Below are 24,156 nucleotides of genomic sequence, written 5' to 3' on the forward strand. Positions count from 1 at the left end.
GACAAATATCTTATCCTTAGCTTTGTATCAAAATGGCTTCATTTCTATTTTTAGCCTATAATAATAATCATTATTACAAGACAGCATGCTAAAACATAGAAACTACAGAAGGACGTACAGCTCCTGATAAAAAAAAACCGAATGAAAATTGTGATCCCATCTAAAGTATGTAGTTTTACGCGAACGTTTTATGCCAAACGAACTCGGTAAGGCAGCCCAATCCGTCTGCATCAACCGACTTTCTCGCATTGTCATGATCCTGCTGAGGTTCCTTCTAATATTTAAAGAGATCACTTATTTATCTCATAGAGAGGTGCAGATCAAAGTTTCGACGGTAAAAATTCACCCACAACTTTGATCGGCTTTGATGCCATCCGTGTATAAAATAGATCCAAAATTGTTGAAGATTTTTCGCGCTATTGATTTCAAAGATGACGTGATTCCTTCTCCACAAGGAAAAAATAGCCTGTTTTATATAGTTTCATTAATTTTTACAGGCGTCTATACGCAGCGGACGCTTCAAGTTGAGGCTTTTTTCTCCAGTTCGTAAAAAATGCTCTAAGTGCAACTTTAAAAAGCCTAAAATTAAATAGAACACCGGGCACACCATCGAAATTTGACGACACATACAGCGCCGGTACAACTCTACTAAAGCTAACGGCTCAAAAGTCCGCCGCTCAAAAAAACAGCTTAGCAACAGTACAAATATTATTTCTCAGCCTAAGATATCACGTGATGACAGACAAGCAACGACATAGGCTTTGTTTCCAAAGTCTACGATTACGATAAATTTAGTATATAACGTTTGTTCGTTATTTGCCAAATATATTTTTTGAGAGAGGAGATATTTCTAATGTTAAATGTATGTAATAGAAAAAAACCAGCGGACCCGTGTCAGTCCTCTTAAAAGGTTAGGTCGTATGAGAACAATACTAACACTAACTATTAAGTGATACAAGGATTTACTCGTAAGCTTTCTGTTGTTTTACGGGACATTTGTTATCTTCATCGGTTATCAATCCTATATATAAATAATTTTATTGCGGTACCTGCACGCCGCTAATTCAAGTTCGAATCCGCCAAACCCGCGCATATATAAACAACATTTGCGGCGATAATTAATATATTTAATAATAAATGTATCTTACTAAAGAGTTAATAAACGTTGAGCGAGTGATCGATTAGTCAATCTTTTCACTGTTAACCAGCTGACGATTTCCACTGTTAAGGATATCAGGAAACAGTCGCCTACCCAGCAACAATACAAACGCCGCATATATGCAATTGACCATACTACCGCAATCGTAAGAAGGACCGAGGCAACAGGTAATCGAAAAAAAAAACGAGAAAGGGCGATACACAGTGACAGGACGACAAATTTATCGTGAAGCTGAATTCCTGTTTTGTTTGTGGCAGGGCCGAACTCCGCGCTAGGCCGTGTCGAGGCAAATGTTACCGATGTTATTGATACCTTCGCTACCAATTCGAGAGGATCAAAGAGACATAGCGGACCAACGAACTAATAACAAACCCCGAGTGGCCCTGAAACGCTTACGTCATCTAGCTGCTAACTCAAGGGCGCCAATAGTTAATAATCAGTCAGAACGACGTTTTCGAAGGAAAAACATCCCAAAGTATCGCCTTGCCCCAGCCGCATGGCCACTGACGGAGGGGGATAGGCCGCACGAGTCTATCATAACATTAACGTGTTGCGGACGACAGGAGCAGCGAGCGTAAGCAAACATAACGCCCGCGACCATTGATTTTCTGCACCATGACAATGTGAGTTGTGGTTCTTCTGAAGCAATGTGAAACGTCGCAGCATTGAGATTGCAACATAGTACCATCATTTCGCTTCAGGACGCTTCAGGCCGTTTGTTCTACGATCTGTTCACCAGCCCTTTAAAAATGTTCCACATCTATCTTACCAACTCTGCAGAGCATTCGATCCGCTCGAGGAACTAATTTGATCGATGTTTCTCCATATGCAATTGTGAACCTAACTAGTCTAGAATGTACATCGGGCAGCGTTCTCGGAGCGGCCACTGAATCTTCCTTAGCTGCTGCTCTATGCGATTGTCGGTATCAGGTTCAATTTCTTCTTGTCTCGTTTCTTTTTTAGCGGGTTCAGTAACTCTGACGTCAAGACTGCACCAAAACTGTACTGGAACTCTACCTATTGACAAAGTCGTGGTAGCCCGAGTAGGCACGAGGGCCGAGGGTCGATTGCCGTGGCGGTTCGTATGTGCCTGTTACAGCTCAGGGCGTCGCTGGCCTGTGGATGGGTAAGAATGGGTGTTTCAGGACGGCAGAGATCTAGGGAATAAACGGACATCGTCGTCGTTATCTTTTTTGTCCTTAACTTTCTCTTTCAGTTTCCCTCCTTTTTGGTTGTCTGGTGCGTACGCTGCTGTCGCTGCCGCGGGCATTATAATCAGCTGCCAAAGGAGTGTCGGACACACTGCGTGTCTGGTTCGATGCGTTGTGATGTTTGTGTGCAATGTGAATCTGTACCGTGGGCCCATGCTACTCTCTGATACTGTCTATGAAAGGGCTATTGGAAAGTTAACGTTGTTTAGGCCGTCGTCGGCTGGGTATCGGACGAGGCCCCGCCTTGTCGAGCTAAACCGTCTGGGGCTAGACTACCAGTGGTCGGGCTGGAGACGATGGTACTCTGTCCAACTGGGCTACAAAGGGACCGCAATGTTGAATAAGCTAGCGAGCCGAACCAACGAGGAGGACCAGCACGAACACAAGCCACCGTCAAAGCCGTTCCCAATGCCGTAGCTGCTTTTCTTCATAGTGTAGTCAGTGCAGCTTGAGTGTAGCCCCGAACAGCAGCAACGGCAGTAGCTCGGCGCCAAAGCATCGTAGATGGTCACGACATGCATGGCCCGTGATGGCGAGTATGGTAGCAGCAACCCAGAGAGTTCTTAGACATCAAGCGAGCCAGACAGCCTAGCTTGGCGAACCTAGCTAACCTACCCTGGGCGCCCTAGGGTAGGCATCGCGAGGAAACCTGCAAGAGGTGCCGAAGCCGTTTCGGACCGGCCGGGCTAAGTTGATCGTCGCAGCCGACGCCACCGCCGCCATCGGCGTCGATACATCTGGTTCTGGCCTATGGCAACGACTCTGTTAGTCTGCGGTCTGTGGCCCGGGGCGTTTGTGGGTGTTAAGCAAAAATCAACATGGCTGCCATCGACGAGTACCGCGCCCGACGCAGGCCACGGGTATAGCCAGCAGAAGCACCGACAACATCAACCCCTGGTGGGACCACGACTCGTGCTATCGTGGCGGTCCGACTGGTCAATAACGATCGGGAAGGCAACCCTCCAGAAGGGACTAAACCCTCGGAGAGATCGAGAGAACATTATCTGCTGTTAGCAATGGCTCGATCACTTGTGTGTGCTTTAGATAATCCGTCGACTGAAACAGGATGAAAGCAGTTTGGCCCAGATCGATATTCTTGTTCGGTCAGTTGTTGCCTGAAGTTATTTGGTTTTCGTGAAAATTGTTAGAAGCGAATTGCTGCTCTTTAGTGCACTCGCCATTGGGTTCGAACAGCCGAAATGGATATCTTCTCTGCAGGTATAGGTAATCTTGTCACGATCGTTGCAGAGATTTTTATGGAGTAACGATAACTACTGCATCGTCGTACGAAAGCTAAGGGGACATATGGCGTAGTGGTGCTTTATGCACAGAAAAGGCTTCGGTTGAGTTCGGAGCCTGCACGGGATGATGGTGGATCATGGTGATGTCTGAGGAATAAAAAGAACAAGGTGCACGCGTGTATAAGCTTCGATGCGTGCCGAAGACGGTGTGGCTATAAATCTATAGATTTTGCCGTTTTTCTCTGAGTGGTCGTCGTCGCTGGTGTTATTTCGTATCTAAATCTGCGCAAGGAATGTAAAAACTATGCACGGGGGCAGCGGAGGAGATTCGGGTCACAGAAGTCGATCTTCGGCGCGGAGCCGCGCAAAGAGCCAATCCCGGGTAGGCGTTCTGCAGCCATGTACCTGGATGCCGGAGGTGAGTGACGCATTGAGCGTGTTGAAAAAACGCTGACCCGCAATGAGCGTAAGTTACTCGTCAGAATTTGGGCCTTGAGATACGTGACCCATACCGCATCTCTTATGCGTTATGCAGAATACAACAACAATCGCACAGACGGGTTAAAGGTTGAATGCTCTTTGCTTGCAAACGATCAAAGGAAACGATACCAGATCTAAAAATAGACGGAGGTATTAATCACTAGATGATCGCGCATATTGATAAGTGATTTCGGAAAGACGGATCAGATATAATTGTTCAAAATTAACCGGTAACCAATGATGGGCATATTCTATTGATAGTATTTAATTCACGTAAGCGGCTTCACTATGTTTCAGAGTGTCATACGTCCAGTCCTCATTCTATTGTCTCTGATCAATTAGTGGTTACGACAGCTGTGCATAGACTCGCTTATCAAGCAGAAAAAACATGTACTGCCGTATATATTTGATTAGGGATAGACCCTTGGTGTCACTGGGTTGCGTTTATATCTGAAACAGCGGATTGCTTGAAGTATAAACCGGAGCTCAGAGATTTCGAACACCTGTTTGGCCTGTACAAAGGCTACATTTCCGAACGCATTGCAAGACCTAGCCTGAAAATCACGCTACGTTTAGTCAGGAGAACGAAGCGACTTTCACAAGGACTAAAAAAACTTTAACATAAAAGTAAAAAGGAGAAAAAGAAGAAAAAAAAATCGATACATCTTCATTTCTGTATCTATAAGTTTGCATTTAGGGGAACCGATCGTATAGCTATTACCTATTTTTTATAAGCACGTTTTCCGTATATCAAATAGATAAGAAATGCTTTTAGAAAGGGAATAAAATTTGGCAATCGCTTACTACGGCTCATTCCTCTATAACGTCTGTAGCATTGTATCTAATGTGACAATCCAGTGTACCTAGACAAAGGTTATCCTAAAAGATTTTCGGCCAATATTAATATATAACCAACTCGATTTCCTTTTTTACCTCGTGCGCTAAAGCACGGAACATCGCTATTATTGCGGCAGCATATAGAGCTGAGAGAAAGCTAAAGTTGGCTTAAAACCCTAATTTCCACGAGGAATTGAGTACTTCACAGCTCTAACAATGCTATTCATCACTATCGACTTACAGTCAGTTAGTGAAAAAAGAAAGCCCCAAAACCCTAGATTCTCCTGCCAGGCCCGCTAGGAGGCAGTTGACATACATGGCCAATTACTTGTCCGTGTCATGCTAAACAGCTGTATGATATGTAACATTTATATGGGCAAATTACATTAGGATCAATAAATTGACGCTCACGATCACTCGTGTTAATTGTTTCAATATAAAATTTTTTTTGTTTCGGTACGTAGGCACACAGTTTTAGATGGGGTCATCGAGGAGTGGTGATTGCAGCGGAACGCGTAGATACAGATTAGGCGTAGCAGCCTTTAGTTGTCGCATTGAATAAATCAGTTGTGATATAAGTTTTTTACAGGTTTTCTAGCCTCTGCTCGGTTCTCTATATATTGGTGCTGGGGTGTGTATTAAAAAGCACGATGGTAATGAAATAACACCTATATAACTAATATGAGAAATCTATATAACGACCAATATTTGGAGACAGCTTCATCGAAACGCGGTTTACGTAGCAAATGCAACTAGGAAGAACAATGTAAGGGATCAGTATAAATACGTTGATACGTAAAATCGACATATAAGATGTAACTATCATATCATCTAAATTCATAAGCGAGTAAGAGTCTGTAGGTTTATATAGATATATATGTGCTGAATAATGCGCAAACGCTTAAACGTAACACACAGACAGGTTGATTGAAAAAGGGGTATGGGGAAGTTGACACTGCGGAGCACCTGAGACGAAACCCGCGCTACAGGCTCACAGGACGACTATGACACGATACCAAAATAGGTCCCTAAGGGCGACTGGAAACGGATTGAAATCCGTAACCCGGCTTAAATTAGGCCGGCTGATCAGACAGTTTCAATGCATGCTCGGACTCAAGTCATGCAAACGCTTTATAAACGTAGCATGAAACTGTAGACAGTCAATGACTGCTAGCTTGGCTGGTGCTATAGCTGATTTGACTAAACTACAAAAATAGCCACTTTCATGCAATGGGCTAAAATTTATTTTCGCAGGAGTATTCCATTAGGAGTACCTACTACCAAACGGTTTCTAATGGAATATTGCTATTAGCGGTTTAGATTACATAAATGAGTGTTTAAGGTCTACAATTGAAGTCTCAACCAGGCGCACCTAACGAAACGTAAGAAACCGAACGTAAAATAGACAAAAAAATATACCAGGTAAGTGCAAAGTGCACACCCACGAAAATGCTATTTCCGTGACAACGGTAATATGGCCAGTAATATATATATATATATATATCCATAGGTCCGTTACCAAAAATACTACCCTCAGTGTATCAACTAGAAAGCCCTTAATGGGCGGCGATAATACGGAAGGATAAAAGGTTCCTAGGTTCACCTTCAACGAAGGAGCCCTAGATCGGACCAGTGCCGCCTAAATAAGTCGAGTCTTTGGTGTTTCTAACCAGCTACCGGAGCCATACACACATTACACAGCTGTACGCCGGTTATTTTGCGGACCGTAGCAAATAGATTAAAGCACGTCAGTACTTATGCGGACAAAAGCGGGGAAGTACGTTTCTTCCAACGCCAATGATCAGGGATCGGTGGATTCACTGTTGGAAGAAATGACAACGGGTACGGCCGCTATAGCACGTCATGCTTCGGGTCAGAGGGCCAAATTGTGTGGGCCAGCTTATGCGTACTTTTCCGAGGCGCCCCCAACGGCGGAGGGCACTGAAAGTCGTGGAATCCGTTAGGCGCTTCTGGAGGCAATTGAATCTTACCCGGCACGCGCGGACTTGAAATCAAATCCACTAGGCGCCAAGGTGTGCCGTGCGCGATATAAAAGACATCCCACCAGATAAACGTGCTCAAGTTGGGATAATGCAAACGTTATATATAAATTCATGAATAAATAAATACCGGTCTACAGCAGTAATAGCTTTTTTTGATGTTTTGTTTCTAGGACTGTATTCGGGTAGTTCAACAATGTCTCTTAGATGTGTTGGAAGTTTCTGACGGCCATGCTTATTTAATATACAGCGTAATTTATATAAATTACAGTTTCGTTCAGACTCATTTGCCTGATGCGAACGTTTTCTAGATAGTATTAGGGGATCGAACTGACATTGTCATGTTGAGAGCTGTTCGGTCCATATGTGTGTATGCCAAAAAGTGCTGGTATCTTCAAGTGACTAACCGTTTGCTCAATTCCAAAAAGGACGCGCCTGATACTCGCCGTAACGAGTTTGTTGTAGGAAACAGCTAGCTTTTGTCTGCTGGCAAGCTGACCAGATGAACGCGTGCTCGTTACAGCCCGCCAAAGTCCCTGTATTAGCGCAGAGCAAGTGGCTGTGAAATATTCATTTCTATGGCATATTTCTCTGCTTGCGAAGTTCTAGCGGCGCAAAGGAATAGTGACACGGTCAAGATGTGCTATGAGCTGTCGAATCTATCTAAAGCTGACGGTTAACCGCGGGCAGAATTAGGTCCTCCTAAACCTCTATGATTGCTGCCATTACATTGGGTTTATTGAAATAGCGGTGTAGAAGGACCACTGACCTTGACCTCCACGAGTGACTAACATTCGAAGAAAGCCAATTCGTTTAAGGCTGCAGAGGACCAGTATTTGTAATCATTGACATACACAATGGAACCTGCTTTTAAGGACAAACCTTGACCTAGCGAATGGTCACTATGTGTATCGAACCTAAAAAGGTTTGTGAATTAATCGTCAGGCTTGATTTTGAAATAGGAAGGTCTCCAAAGAGAAGTACGGGCTAGTTTTGTTTCAAAGTATTTAAAAGCTAGTGGTAATTTAAGGCTACGCAACGCCCTAAAACTGAAGTTCAACGGTTAATCTGAGATCGAAGCTGCACCCAAATAAGCAGCTTGGTGACTTCTACTAAGTTTTTATAAGAACAATATCATCTAATATATAATGAATTGACAGGCCATTTTCGCGAAGCTGCTGAATAAATATCAGCTAGTTTCAAAGCACTCATTATTGTATGAAGCACCAGTTGCGTATATAACGAGGCGCGCCTCCTAACGAAGCCCTCTTATCAGTAGAACTTAGGTAAGGTCGGCTAATGAGCGTTTATTGCGCAGTTTAGGAACAATTTCAGTAAAACGCGAGGTGTTGTCTCAAGATAGTGTGGACGTTCGACATCTGTTCCGCTTCGTCTAAAATCTGGGGCACATTTTGACGAACTAGTTGAACTTATTTATGGAGTCTACCTTTTATAGTCTTGCCGGTAACAAACACCTGGCTATAGTTTTCACAGAACATGGTTATACAGTATAATATGTTTTATCCTTGTTTTGTCGATGGCTTTTCTCGTACGTAAGAACGTTTCCTTAAGATTCGATAAATAGAAGTCCATATTCTTATCTATGCCACTGCGCTGATGCGACATATCCTGCTTATGACGAAGACAGAAACATAACTGGCCGAGCAAGAAGTGATAATTCGATCATAGTCGAGTGCTGTGGGCCAGCGCAGCGATTCGAGGACCATCTGTGTTGCTTGGTACTCTGGCATTGTACCTGCTGACGCTATTCTATTTGCGTGGCCTCAAGATCATAACTGACGGCGGCGGATGCTCTTGGTGGGACGCTGTTCGGCGCTAATACTTAAACATGTTGGCAGCGTCTTGTAGGCATGTAAACATTAGCAATAGTTCCTACATCCAGACTGATGCCTCGCCTGCGGGGTATTCCCTTCTAATTTGGCTGAAATGGACTCAGCTGGCTGCGTGTGTAGCTTCAGCTGGTAGCACATGAAACATCCCTGTAGACGAATACATCGTTCAGGCATTCCGATCGGACGGATCGAATAATGTAGCTACGAGGTGCTTTATAACAGAAAGGATAATTTTCGATTGTTTCCCACGAAAAAAAAAATTTTCAGCGAGACGATAAACGTACAAGGGAGGGCCTTGACGAGCGAACAGCCTTTCGATAAACAATAGATTAAATTAAATGTGTCTGGCGCAGCAACTGGGGAGAACGACCGATTCTTTAGCATATTTTGTTTGGTTACTTGTTTGTAGTATGTTTGTTATGTTTGTCAACTCAAGTTACTGGCAAAAAAAAGCGTGCTTCCAACGCAACTGTAGTTAATACAAACACCACGATACGAACGAGTGCCATCTAGAGGGATGTTGGCAAAATTAATTTTAATTCAGTAGCTTTCAGGTCAGAATAATTGAATATCTGACGAGTAATACATATAATGTGCGTCTTCATGATAAGCCTATAAAAGTCTGCTGTCTTACTACGGATTTTTATGTATATTCATGACTACTCAGGATACCGATCATAAATTTAGAGGAAATACGTTCAGAAATGCCTGCAATAAAACATAGAAAACTTATGGTCGGTTGCCGGTGTTCTCAAATGCGCAACCGTACGCGCTATGTGTTGTCCCTTTTTGAATGCTAACGATTTGATGACAACGTTTAAATGCTATTAACATGCTGGGTCGCAGTGGTCGAGTAGACCACCTCTTGGGTTCTGCGGAAAGCAAATGCAGCGAACCCCAGATTTAATGTATTGTCACATAAAGAACAATATATAGAAATTATCCATGAGGCTTGATTTAGCGTCTCACGATCAAGGCTGCGTCAGGTGACGGACTCTTCACTAAAACAGCAGCTTCGAAAGAAAGAAACGATGGTGATTGTGTCTGACTCCCGAGTTTGGCCATACTTTGTATGCAGACGTTAACCATGTCCGATTCAAGAGAAGTCTTCTATAAGAGCGGCGAACTAACGACATCAACAGAAGTTCCATGTTCAGGCCTATCACAGTGCGAGAGAAGTTCGGTTTGGACAGTTCAGTACAAGAGTTCCCAAACCCATTTAGAACTAAGATTTGATTTTTCGATGGGAGGTCATGCGTTACGTAAGCTGCACCAGTTTACTATATCGCTATAAAGGCTGCAAGCAAGCCTACATACATTTTGTCTATATCCTTGATGGAAAAGCTTGACGACCAAGATGCACTGAAAGGCTATTTATAAAATTTTAACGCATTTTGGTTACTGGCTGTTTAGTCAGTAAGGGTCGAGTCGGTAGAGATCGCCGGAGTGTTTCGTACAACACGATGGAGGAGGACCTGAAAAAGCTAGATAAATGAAACTCGCAAATACGGAACAGACTCCTTTTGATGGGCTGCTTGAACGAGTGGTAGTTCACGACAGGGACATACATTAAGCCTACCTTGATCGTCGTCGTTCTTGAAGATGCATGGGAGCTGCCGCTGAATTTGACATGAGGTAATTTGCTAGGCTCACTAGATCAACCAGAACCCCTTTGCTCAATAACGTAAAAGCAGAGGCCGTTTGATGCGTCGAGTAGGCGTACTAGATCGGACATCTACTTACTGGTAGTGATTAACTCCAACGGGCATCAATCCATTTCGGGCCAGTCGAGAGACTGAACGTCGATCAATTGCTATGCGTGGAAAGAACAAAAAACAGGTTGTATATGACAAGAAGTGGGATCATAAGCTAGAGCGGGGAGAACAAGCGACATGGCTGGACGCTAGTGTCCTGAAAGGAACAAAGAAATCGTTTTCGTATTACTGGATAGGTGTGTTACTCTAACGCTCGTCTGGATCATAAAACGCTGCGTTTCTCAATAATGGATTTGGCCTCAAGAAGTACTCGACACTTGTCAGAGCTCGTCGCAGTATATCTTACCACCTAAATAACATTGTTTTTTTATTTGTTATACAAGTCTAAAGATAATAATGTGCCGATTTGTATCGCTTTTATTTATTGTGTGGCCAGTGTGAAATTCGTTTCCACGAAAGGCCTTCGTCACCCATACGTATGATGATTGAATGATATCCTATTAATTTAAGAGACAGCCTTTCTAGGGGCTCGAATATTTTTCATAACTCGAATGATTACAGCGTTGAACCTCGTTCATCTTTATTTGAACTATATCATTTACTCTATTCGATTATCTAAATATCGGTGTATGTATATATAATTTTAAGTTTGTCTTCATAAATGTCAATGACGCAGCCCTTGGATACCTTAGAATTATTACGCCAACAGAAAAAAAAACACCTTCATTTCCTTATGAAAATGATACGTGCTGCTATTTTTGGCCATGTGCCGACTGCACACATCGCGGTTTTTTAGAACACATTTATTTGTTATTTGTTTATCATGTTAACTTATGCCGTAAAAACAATTACAGTTTGTAGATTAGAGGTACAAAAACAAAGTCCTGCTATGTTATTTGCATTTGGGATTAAATAATCTGGTTTTTCTGCAGTTCTATTGCTTCAGGAGAGCCTAGAATTTAACGACGCCGTAAATACGGCGAGAGCGGTCTTCACAAACGATGCTTTCTTTTCAGCGGTTAAAGTCTTCCCTCATGTTACAGTATAGACTTGAGCTTCAATCCGAAAAACCTTTAACAAATAGTTTTACTATTTCCCGGAAGTTTATACATAGATATATATATATATATATTATTCCTGCTCGGAACGGTGGTTTAACCTCTTTCTGAAACCTTTACGGTTGGTCTATGGTAATCCGCAAAAACGATAGTGGGACCCAAAAAGAGCGTCATCCTAACTGCTGCTGTCAATAGCCACTAACAGCAATTAGGAAGTGCAAGCATCAAAAAAGGATTATATGTTTTGCCACAAAAAAAAGGAAACAAAAAATAACACATTTGTTTTATGATATTTTCCTTATAAATCATCTTGGTTATTCTATATAGTTTATTTGATCAGGGGACCTTTTCGTTTTAGGGCGACTGTGCGTGGCGCAATACCGAATGGCAGTGCCGAGCTCAGGTGGGATCCGCCTCCCTCGTGTCGTTGAGTCGCGCCGAAGCCCAAATGTTAGCGCTCATTTCGCTCGAAAGAATCAACCAATTGCCCGGATTCAAAATTCCCGCCCTACCAAAAGGTAATTGTTTTATTCGTGTGTTTTTTAGCAAAACGTTACATCGTGATGATGGGTTAGAAACAGAGAGGCTTGATTGTATTCTATGCGGATTATGCAAAAGATAGCAGCGTTTGCAGTGGAAGTCAGCAAAAATTCATCATATCTGTAATATATCTTTTCTTCGAAATGGTTTTACTGTAATATTTACGCGTTTCTAATACCACTCGGTTAATTTACTTTGATATTAGATGCACCAAAATAAAAAGAGAACAAATTATATCTATATGTACAGTGTAGGTACATACTTAATTTGAATGGTTTTTTTGTCCTTTTTTTGCAGACGATGATCAACCGACGAAGCCGCATAAATCTCGCCGGAAACCTACTGCCCTGCTCAAGAAGAAAGCTGTGACCACGAGCTTCATTGAAATGTCATCCAAATTTGAAAATGGTAAAGCTCTATATTTTCCTCTATCGTTTTAGAAGCTACCTTCCCTGTATCCTATAAGTGTCCTGCATACCATATTGTGCATCTTGCCCTTTGAATGCAATCAATTGCTTTATGATTCGAGCGCGTTGAACTTAGTTACAACTTGCTATTCATCCAATCCCTATTAAGTTTCATCATGCACAAATAACAATTTAAAAAAAGAACTGGGCTCGCCTTCACATATCTCGGAGGTCTAACGTGTTCTCTTTAACTTGATTCTCTCCTCGAATATAAATATAACAATTAACTGCAAAACAAATCCTCGCTGAACTCTCAATAGTTATCTCATTTTAGCCAGAAACGCAGACAATTGCAACTTACTTACTGTTGATGTCCATTTGTATTTCTCGTTCCGTGTTTGGCGTGGTCAGCTCTGATATAAAAAAAAAAAAACAATATGAGATATAACTGTGTATTCCAGTTGCATTGTATTATTTGGAGAATAGTGCGTTACGATACGACTTCTTTGAAATGCTCTAAGAGTCGTGCATCGGTGCGTTGAGCCTTATACTTCGTTTTTCTTCACACACAACTCAATGAACGATCACCGGCAAAAAACTATTTAAGATTCATGTTCTAATAGTTATAGATGGATCGAAGCAGCTCAGGGGGGTGGGGGGCACGGGCACCATTTCGAAAGGCAACTCAAGCTGAGGGGATTGTTTCATGCTTATAAGATATACAACCTAGTCTATTGATTTCAGATATCTATCACGATTGCAAACATGCTTTGGATCGCCCGAACAGAAATATCTCGGACGAGTGCCGCTTTACGGACTGCAATAACACAGATCGATCTGAGTTAGGTCCTGTGGACATGCTATCAGATACATACTCTGCACATGCCTATTTATTCCTACACAAATATGGTAGAGGGCTAACTATATTATAGGAAGGGATCTATTACGTTACAGAACAGGCGTTATCTATAGCGTGGACGTTATAGATTTGACTAAAAGCTTTTTCTTTGTCGTTTTTTTTTTTCATTTCATAAAACATTTCCAACGATCAAGTTTAGCAACAAATAGCTTTTAATATAGTAACAGCAAGATACACGTCACTTTACGCATTTATCAAAGCTGGACGGGGTGACTATAATGGCTAATTGCTAGGAAGCATCTGACACGAGTCAAGAGGTTTGTGAGGCACATACGAGAAGCTACAAATTGCATTTTCTCTGTTGTTGATGCAAAAACGAAACAGGATTTTTGTTGGAAAATAGACTTTTTGCATTGATCAAACGAGGGCATTTTCCGTATGAGAACATGTCATTCTTCCGTCGATCATTGATGACGTCAATCGGTGACTGTGTCTAAACTACGGTACCTTTTCTGTCTTTACGTAGCATAGGCTACAGCTCTCAGCTGTCGTCTTTGTTTCAGATTTTACATCCGGTATCGCCTTTGAGCAGTCGATATGACGGCTGGTTCCTGCCAGCACGAAATGAAGTGCACCTATGCGAACCTAGATGGTAGAACGTGTCCCTAAAATGAACATACAAACAGTTACCCTCTAAGCTATGACGGGGACTGTTCTGTTTAGCATGGATCGATCGATAGCGCAGAGTGGCATTGCATCAGGGATTTGTCCAAGCAGAGCATTCAATACAAGCGATTTGATGGAGAAACAACAAAGCAGAGGAAAAACTATTATCTACTCATCGGTTTTTTATTGTTAGGATTTAATGCTATGTACAGCTGCGCAACTGGCGAAGAAAAAACGTTAAGAAGATGAAATCCATAACATCGTTTTTCCGATGCAAGACACTCTTAGACACAAAAGATTAAATTATTTCAGTATTAAACAAAGGACTCTTGGAGTAAATAAATGATCTAAAAGCAGGGATATTTGAAGATAAACAAAAAGTTAACGACATACACTAATTATCGCCAATACACAAATGATCCAATGACACAAAAGGAGCTTATACTTAGGAGTTTTGACAAACGACAATTCGCCAACAAAAATGACAAACTGTACACCTTCCAGCAAAAATTTCAACATGGACTTTGCTTGCTTTTTCGATTTATTCAAAACCTGTTAAAATGTGTATTTGCGAAGAAGTTGCGCCTTTCTAAGCAGAATCTTCATTGTTTTGTTGGTTTTGTCATCTAATCGATATTTTTGCATCCGACGTGTCAAGTGATTGTCACAGCATGACCGTAGAGAAGGCACCACTGCATAGCTCTGGTGGCCTTAAATCACTTTGTTGTTCCTTTACCGTCAGTTAGGTAAGCGATCTCTTGTCGATGCAGCAGAGAGTACATGCTGTGAGAAAACGTGAGAGCTGAATAGCTCTGGAGACTTCGGCCGCCGAAAGAAGTGGCAGCTACTGCGTGCACTGCGAATCGTATATTGTAGAAAATTAGTTGTTTGTCTCGCAGCACGAAAGCTTTCCTTTCAGCACAAATCGCTGGTTCATTTATTACGTTCACTAGAGGCAGTGTTCGTCAGAGGCAAAGGTTTATTTTTTTTTTTTTTTTCATCTAAGCTTAAATGTTATTGCATATACTTGTAAGACTTCCGGACTACTAAATGCCCTGCTCGCTTTCGAAAATGAACATATAATTTCAGCAGAGAGGTAATTCGTAGAATAGTGATGGACTACAATCATCATTTGCTTTTACTGATGCAATATCAGCTTTGGTAAGCACATTGGTTTAGGACGGCCTCTTCGCTATTATCATTAGTTCGTGGGAGGGATGTGAATGTCACCGCCGTTTCCTGCGCTTCTAAATGCTATTTTGTGGGCACGCTCGAACGATTGTTGCCTGCCCAGATACGCGCTCATTGGCACGTTACCGAATCCACATCAGATCTCCTGGTGAATTTAAAGTTCTAAACCGGAGTTCTGTTAGGAACTAATAGGGAAATCTCACTTCCGATATTAATACAAAATGTAGTGATTAGACTTCCTTCGCAAGAGCCTGCAAGCCACATTGATTGACCTTGTTTATTTGTCCTGAAAATTGGATACCGGGTCGTGTCGCAGCTATGCTGCAACCGTAGCAGCTTTGCGGTGTAGAATGGTGACGGTTTCGTCCGAGGTCGAAATATTGACAAGCGCCCAAATACTGTTAAATAAAACTTGTTGATTTCTCTATAGCTTTTATGTGGATGCACGCCTCGGATACGATAGCGCCTAGTGATTCAAGATACACGGGAAGATTTTCGCTCTCAATGAGGCCGATTGCAAACTCGTCTCTCCGTGCGATCCGCTGTCCTTAACACGACTTGGTGGTAATGAGCGGTTCTTTGAACGACATAACAAAGGAAGTAATCAGCATTCGGCGAGAATTATTTACCGAGTACTGTCGTTAGTTATCTCAAGGCGACTTTCGACACGATTCGCTGCACTCGCAGTAAGCAAAATCGGATTACCTACTCAAGTTTTAAGTTGACTGCGCGGTTTTCATAGTATAAACTTCAAGTTCTATTGTATCGACAAGAAATCGGTAATATAATTGACGGTGGAAAAATAACAATTTTGTTTAAAGCCACAGGGGCTACGTGATGGTGCGTGCTGCATCAGAAGCTTCATGCCCCGCCGTACACAAAGAGTCCGGATGAAGGGCAAAACTAAGTAGACAATAAGATTCGGCTATAAAATATTCGATGTACAATGTTTGATTAACGCGAACAATTTCAACAAAAAATTAGGTAAGTAGACGAGGTCAGTGTTGTGGATTTGCAGCTCGTCGTTTTCACCCAATCTCTACTTATGATCTTCATTGATTCGTTATGGCTTTCAGATACGCCATTAGAAGACAAAACATGCTTCGGAGTCTGTCTGGTTCGGCTTTTGGGGCAGGATGCCAAAATTCACGGAGTAGAAAGTACTCTGGCTGACGTGGATTCCCTTCATGAATTAACCTACAGTATGAGATTTAAGGTAAGTTATTTACATATCTTCTTGCAGCTGTAACTGCGGACTGATGAATGAAAATAGTTCCTCAAAGGGAAGATAAGAACGCCCATACATGTATGAAGTTAACTAAATTGATAATATTTAGTAGTTAAACATTTGCTGCGTCTTTCTTTAAATTGATAATGAACACATCTAGGGTTCATTAGATGAAGAGGAAATCGAAGAAGCCGATCAGGAACGGCGGCACAGTGAAGACGGCACCCCCTGGGAAATGGAAAGCGATGGTACGCCATCGAAAAAGGTTAGTCTATTTCATTAGGCAACTACTTCAATCAGAGCGAATCAAAATTAAACGTTGACTTTATTAACACTGATTGAACTACCTCAGAATGGTAGCCAGAACGAGTGACTTCTGAGAAATGCTCAGTAATTATGCGTACGTATTTTTTCTAGGTCGCAGACGTCAGTGGACTTCGTTTGTGAAACTGTTTTCATTAATAAAACTGCATACGTTGTGCAAAAACTTAGTATATCGCCTTTTGAATTCACGCACAGTTAGTCTTCGATATATATATTATAACGTTCTTCTGAGTAAGTAAAGAGCATTTGCTTTTCCACAGGGCAAGGGGGCTGGGGCAGGTCGGGAACGAACTCAGAGCGCTGACCTAGGGGCCTCAGGAGCAGTAAGCATGTCGTCAATGACTGGAGGCATGTCCGCAGTCAGTTTACTAGCGGTAACTGAAAGCGTTGGTAGTGAAGGTGGCGACGAGGAACCCAGGGGCGGCCGGATTACCCGACGAACGTTCGCTTCCCGCACCGGAGGCACTTCGTCTACCTATTCCCTTAACCTTTCCGATGAACGCACGGGACCGCGGGTTCCACGCGTTGTCAACTCTTGCCTGCGATATCTCTACAAGTATGGTAAGTATACAGCACACATATATACACACGATACGCCGATACATATCAGACAAACTTGTGTGGATTATTTGTCGTAACGGGCATGCGTTCATCCGTATACCTGCCGGAAGCCAGTTCTTTCTACAATAGAACAAATTCGACACTACGAACAACGGGGTGTTCCTTTCGAAACTTAAGTGAAAATCAGCTATTACTCAGTTATGCAGGACGAATCCCACCGTGATCATGAACTTTTTGGATTACCTTAAATCGACAGCATATCGAGACTGTGGCCGCAGAAGAAGCAACAGTAGGTTCCAGCGCAGGACGGCGGAAGGTCCGCGACAAAGAGAGAACGGTGTGGTTCCTAACGCTAGGCTTTGCTATCCAAAAGTACATCTTTAATTACTCCCCTGCTTCGATAAGGCCGTTTGTAAAGAAACCCAATGTGAGTGTGTGTGCGATAAGTGGACAAATTGTTCATAAAGACCTCAATTTTACGTCATATGTCATGTCAGATGAATGCTTTATGAATGCGATAGAACTAAAAGATTTAATTTTATTCAGTTTTTTTTCGAAAATGAGCTAGCAGTTCGACCTTGATTTTTTCCAAAGATAAGTTTTTCCCTGAGGTAAAAATAAACAGCAGAAATGTCCGTGGACTTGCTAATGAGCATGTGTTTATTGTGGCCTTAAGCAAATTGTCGGCAAACGTTGATGGTCTAAGACTAATGTTGTGTGATGGACACGTTATATCATTATACTTTTTTTTCTAGAAATGCTAACTTATTTGTAAGGAAGTTTATTTGCATGTTCTATAAATTGTTGTACAACCATTGATAGCTGAAGTGTTCAAATGGTAAGTACATGTCTTTCTACAAGAAGATACTGTACCAGCTAATACAAGCCCATTAGCGCAGCGTTGGCTGCCAGAAAAATAAGCATATTCTGAGGTGATCACACTGCCCCTTGGATTTAAACATATTGGACTACTATGCATGGAGCATATTAAATGATGATCCAACATGTCTCGGGGGTGATAACATCAGTTCACTTATGCTGTCAACAAAAAGTTTGGACAATTTCACAGAGAACATTTGAAACAAACTTGTTGAGTGGTTTAAAACCTGTAAGAATTGAAACTGTATTGAGTAGCGGTTGAGCATGACCACCATAAATAAGACTTATCACCTATACAAAGAAAAATACATTTGTTTTTATTTAGATATAATTTCAAAAGAAAACAAACAAAAGTCCTAATATAGGTGCCGTGCCATACATATATAATCTCTGTCTTAGATATTTTTTCTTTTCGTCAAACATTGTAACGTAATGGATTATACCTTGAGGTTGGACAGGACTATCGCCCGTCCGGAGAAGTTAACCTTTAACGCATAAGTTAAACTCGAAGAAGTTCCGGGAATGAGCTCACGAGATTCTCTCAGCACTGAAGCCGATTGATGCCGAAGTCTATTCGAGTCATCTCGTCAACATCTTGATATCTTCAGTTTATCCAACATGACCCAGGAGTCATCGTGTGTACATCATTCATTGTAATTGCTACTTCATTCGCCGTGCCTAAGATGCATTTGGGCTATCGGCAAGACTATAACTGGCAGTGCAGCGCGGCTACTGATTGGAGCGGTCTAAGTAATCTGCCAGAAAACATATACTAAGCAGTGCAAAATGCCTATAGCGAGAGGCTATGCTTATGTGAGAAATCGAGCGTCAGTCATACAAATGGCTAGGCCCTCACAGGCCTACACCGAGTCCCACGAACTTCGCAGCGCTAATCGACCATTTCACTAGTGTTTTCACCTACTGAAAGCGCACGTCAGGGATCTCATCGTGGAACGAACCGATAACTGGCGAACGCAAAAGGCTGAACCAGGAATTGTCTGTCCTGGAAGTGACTCAGGTGCTCTAGAGCATACGCTCAAAGAGGGCAGCAGACCCAGGCAGGACTCAAAATGAACCCACCTCATGGTTACGGTGGAGCTGGCGCCGTGCTGGACGGTTACGTTCAACGAGCGTCTTCGTTCCAGACTGCTTTCCTCTAACTGGAGGGGTACAACGCTTCCCGTTATCCTAAGCCTATTGACGTCATGGCGCGAAGAAAAACATTTGTTCTAAACTTCTTTCGTGTCTGTTAAGGAGCACATTAAGCATACTCCTGTGTGCGAGTGTAAGTGCAATACCCAAGGAGGATCATTTGGCCAAAACAACATGCAAAACCCTACCTGATGACGCGAAAATGCGAATCTTAAGTAGTTATCGGCAGTATACTTGGTAACTGTTTGTGAGTTTCAAGGCTATTTCCGACTGCGCTCCAAAGAATATAGCCTCAAGCATCCTTGCCGATGTCAAAGTTGCCGCGAATGTGCTCAACTTAATAGGAGCAATATTCCAATCGGCGGTAAGGTGTTAGAGCTGCCAACGTTCTCCCATATCACAGATGTGACTTAGAAGTGATAATTTATGACACCTCCTTACAGTCTCCTAAACAATCTTGTGGACAAAATACGTGGACAAATAAATACGGTACAGGTTCTACTCTGTGCAGACGATTTAGCTAGTTACGATTGCAGTTGCTCTCATGTGCAGCAAACCCTAACCAGGTCACATTCAGCCATGTTGGAATCGAAGCTGACCACCAACTTAATTAAACCTGAGGCAATGCAATTTAGAAGAGGTGACAGAGTTACCATTCATGACACGCTATATCTCTTGGGCCGACCGCTAACATACGTTAACGGATTCAGCTACCCGGATTTGTTGACCTCGTATAACAACCCAGGTATTTTCCAGCACTTTACAGAAACATGCAGAAGAGCCTTGATAGGTTTGTCCTTAATACATAATACCCACGAATTGTTGCTTTAAAGCGCTTTGCGATTTGTTAATCTCAACGCTGCCGTTTACGGGGTCTGCTTAATCTCGGATGGATGATCTTATATTAAAGGAATCGAACAAAGGTTTTGCTTCTCAAAAAAGGCTTGAGATTGTGCCGGACAACCCGTAACAGGCTTGCCTACCTTCTATGGGAGGATGGCGCTATCCGCCGAGGACTTCTGTCCCTGTTTCAACCTGTCGTAACTCCAGCACTCCAAAGAAGTCTGATAAAATGTAATCGGTAATTCACGGCGGTCAGTCCCGAATCATGGTGACCATAACAGACGAAACAAGGAAAGCACTTGCCGAGTTTTACCGACATTTAGCGATTCAGAGTACAGGACCTAATAAGTGTATTTGCATTGGACATAGGTATGTGTCATGCTTCTCGTCGACCGCCAAGTTCGACAGCTGGGTAGACTGGCTCAGTAACAAACCGAAAAATAGCGGTAGAACTTCGTATGCGAAATTGTTATAAATTTATATGTATATATTTAGAATACTATTTTATAAGGGTGAATAAATTATTTTGATTTAGATTTGACGTATACAGAATGAGACAAAGTTCATGTATCTTTCTGGTTTTATTTAATTGTTCTACAACTTACTAGTAAAGTCGAGACGACTTATTCGGTCTATATAATGATCCTTTCTCATTTACACTAATATTAATGACATCTATAGGTTTTCATTACAAATCTTTGCGTGTCCCTTACCTGAATAGGACCTACGACGGTTGGTGTATTTCGGGTATCGAGCTCAAAACGAAGGGTACGTCAACTAAGAGAGTTGTTTGACTCAGGCTCGAAGCAAGTTGAACGACTTCTTCGTGTTCCCGATGAGCTCGCCTCTGCAGACAGCGCCGACAGTGGAGAGGACACACGGTACGTAACTGGCAAGTTAAGCAGGGACGCCATTTGCTTTCAATATGAAACTTATAGGACGTCCTTTTGTACGTCAATTAAATCGGAATTTCGACCTTGAACTTCTGTTCTTGACAATATTAGGAAACATAAAATAACAATATTGAAACCCGTTATTGAATGATGAGTTTCACATGGATGTTTAAGACAATCATGTACGAGTTAAATGCAGAGGCAGCTGAATAATGTATGCGTCGTATTTAAAACAAGGATAGCCTGAAGCTGCACGGATGCATGCTAATGTCTGTAAGTGAAAAATAGATCCCGTTAGATAAGCAGGCAGATGGTGAACTGTGGCATAGAAATAAACGAACATTGTAGTCTTACGTGAAGAATTGCTTTAGCCTACCATTGCTTCGGACGGCTGCCGGTCTCTTCCAGTATGAAACAAAGTATGTCTGACTACGCCCGGTTCCAGACCCAGATCCCACTTCATGTGCCTTTAAGTTTACTAAATAGATATACCACTAATATCTAACATAGATGATAAGTTGTGGCATGTAAAAGCAAATGTCCTAATATTTCTACTTGCCTGTTTTTGATTTAGGCAGATTTGCCTGCAGGACAATGGACGTACGTCATCTGTAACTGCGTTTACTGTAATACTGCAAATAAGGCTTGCCTGCTTGTTTTCGACTAGAAGGAATATAGCTGGACATAAAACAAGCCTGATATTCGAACTTCTCAACATTAGGCAAAACGCTATTCTTTGCATTGCTATTATTGATATAAATTCTGGCTGTGAGCCCGATAACATCCGACAACTCTCTGTTGTAACCCTTCCAAATATATCGTTAACTATGTGAAACACGCTTCTCGTAATGACTGTGTGTCACTTCTGACAAGTACTAATAGATGAGCATTTCTCTATCTTTTTTTTTAATTTTGTTTCAGATCTGCTCAATTAATACAACATAGATAGCTATCAACAGAATAGCTAGTTGTCCGACAGATTTTCGTCAAGTAAATTGGCCTATAATAAGAATCTTTTTCAATATAAGGGTACTAGATGATTGTAAAGTATTTCACGGAAGCTATTTTAACGGAAATTGAATTGTATACGGGGTAAGAAGCGGTTTTAGGCATTCTTATTTGAAGAGCCTGAGTTGGGTTTGAGATATATATTTGTTGTCTCTTGGTTAGTGGTAAAATGCGCTGTTAAATTCTAATCATTATCGGGTAGAGCTGCCGAATGGGTACACACTCCTATCAACTCAGTGTCAGGGAGCCATTTTGCGTTATGTCGAAAAGGTACTAAAGAAAACAATATATTTTTAATATGAGTGATACGGTTCACATACGACCAGCGACACCAAACCTATTTTATGTAGACTGAGTATGAGGTTCAGGCTCGATAATTGAACGTACTTCCGTCGAGACAGTTATTCTGTCAAGATTCATTCTGCATTAGCCCTGATCTTCATTTAACGGTATTACAGGCCAGTTGGGGAAGTGACTAGTGTCACTGGGCCATGAGGCTAAGGTCACCCTGATGAGGTTCCTCACCACCTCAGATGAGCTATCCTTACATGACCAGATGGCCCCGTCCTTTAAATCTGACTGCAAAGCATCATCTATCGTATTGTCCAGCCGTAACCTTACTAGCCGTTCGTTCTGTTTTATGATTTTCCTCGTTGAAAAACGATATCTGCAAATCACCTTCTCGGATATAGTGGTTGACCTCGAAATTATCGTGTATTTTAAATAGAGAGACATTTGATTGTACGATTCACGATATTTTACGAATGCACAAACAACAAAAAGACACCATTTATTTGCTAAAATAGCCTTAGGAAATGCAACGTACACTTTCCTTTACGATATATATAATACGTCAACAGCATACAGTAAATACGTCACGTAACATTGTCCATATATATTGGATACATAAAGACTTATTTACTATTACATTGTCCTGACATACGATACAATGTAGTAACCATTCATGAGTAAGTAGAGACGTAACTAAAGAAATATAGTTTGATTGTTCTAGTTCCATTTCATTAATAGAGGTTGCTCAGTTGAGGTGTAATTTGTGTTTCTTTTTGTCCTTAGTACCCTTCGACAGACTTCATTAAAGGCGGATTTCGACAAGCATGTGTACACCGCAGGCATAGGCAACACGCTGACTTATTAGAAACGCGTTTTGCCTCGCTTCCTCACGATCTTTAGTCTGGTTTGCTTCCTATTATTTAATAACAATAGCAAGCTTGACATAGGGCGCGTTCTGTGCTTCACAGAACATTCTATGCACCGATGGGATGGATGTTTGCGATGGCCCTCATGTCCAACAACTTCTTTTAATAAACAAATAGGCTAATGTTGTTGTTGTCACCAGAGGTCGCTACGATTGTCTAACTACGCAGGTGGGAGAATTGGCCAAAGGAATGGGAAAACTGGCCTCGCGGTGGCGGAGGAGCTCACGATGTGGCACAACTTTTAAAGGAGTTCTTTAGGGATCTGCCGGAGCCTCTCATGACGAGGCAGCTTTATTCCCCGTTTCTTTCTACCTTACGTAAGTAACTTGTGATTTGCTTATGAAATGATTGTTAGATGGCGTTACTTGTTCTAATCATGATCAGTAGAACAATAAATTTATTTAAAAAGGCATGCCGTTTTTTTTGTGGTTTTCTAAAGATAGTTGGAAAGTGATCAGTAGGCCAGGCATAAGGTCTATCTGCCTTGTACTTTAATATTAACCTAATGCCGGCACGAGGTCAAGCTATATATATATAAGTTGGTCATTTTTACGTGCGTTTTAAATCTCATTTACATATATGGACGTACTTTTTGAACGAATGACATAAAAGTATCGCGCAAATATCTTCATAATACGTGTGTATAAACGTATCACTAATCCTCTAATCACCTATGGGACAGGGCTACCTCGCGAGATGCAACTATTGTCCGTCGTGCACTTAATTCGCTTGCTGCCACCTGCCAATCGTGACATACTATGGGCCCTCCTTAGACTCCTACGCAATATTTGCACACACTCATCAAATAAGGACGACACTGTGAGTACACAGATA

The 24,156-nt window shown here is 41.9% G+C and overlaps 1 protein-coding gene and 1 long non-coding RNA gene across 4 annotated transcripts in view; one reads left to right on the forward strand and one right to left on the reverse strand.

Moving 5' to 3' along the window:
* The first annotated feature begins 2,781 nt into the window (after positions 1-2,781).
* The window catches only part of RhoGAP102A (Rho GTPase activating protein at 102A), a 29,269-nt gene continuing 7,894 nt past the window's right edge, over positions 2,782-24,156 (forward strand). The window contains exons 1-9 of the mRNA XM_022839510.2: positions 2,782-4,029; positions 11,913-12,072; positions 12,392-12,502; positions 16,294-16,433; positions 16,606-16,710; positions 17,030-17,330; positions 20,926-21,085; positions 23,491-23,639; positions 24,005-24,141. Of these exons, the coding sequence (XP_022695245.1) occupies positions 3,916-4,029; positions 11,913-12,072; positions 12,392-12,502; positions 16,294-16,433; positions 16,606-16,710; positions 17,030-17,330; positions 20,926-21,085; positions 23,491-23,639; positions 24,005-24,141 (1,377 nt within the window). The 5' untranslated portion in view covers positions 2,782-3,915. The remainder of the gene's footprint in view (positions 4,030-11,912; positions 12,073-12,391; positions 12,503-16,293; positions 16,434-16,605; positions 16,711-17,029; positions 17,331-20,925; positions 21,086-23,490; positions 23,640-24,004; positions 24,142-24,156) is intronic.
* On the reverse strand, positions 11,932-13,070 carry LOC111263979 (uncharacterized). 3 transcript variants are annotated; one of them, XR_002682581.2, is made up of 3 exons: positions 12,867-13,070; positions 12,357-12,470; positions 11,932-12,062 (listed from the first exon to the last, which is right to left on the reverse strand). It is a non-coding gene; the product is annotated as an uncharacterized LOC111263979 (long non-coding RNA). The 3 variants fall into 3 exon arrangements; XR_002682580.2 differs by having other exon boundaries at positions 12,357-12,457; positions 12,863-13,070; XR_002682582.2 differs by having other exon boundaries at positions 12,863-13,070.

The sequence above is a fragment of the Varroa jacobsoni genome, unplaced genomic scaffold, assembly GCF_002532875.2.
Source record: "Varroa jacobsoni isolate VJ856 unplaced genomic scaffold, vjacob_1.0 scaffold_807, whole genome shotgun sequence".
NCBI lineage: Eukaryota > Metazoa > Arthropoda > Arachnida > Mesostigmata > Varroidae > Varroa > Varroa jacobsoni.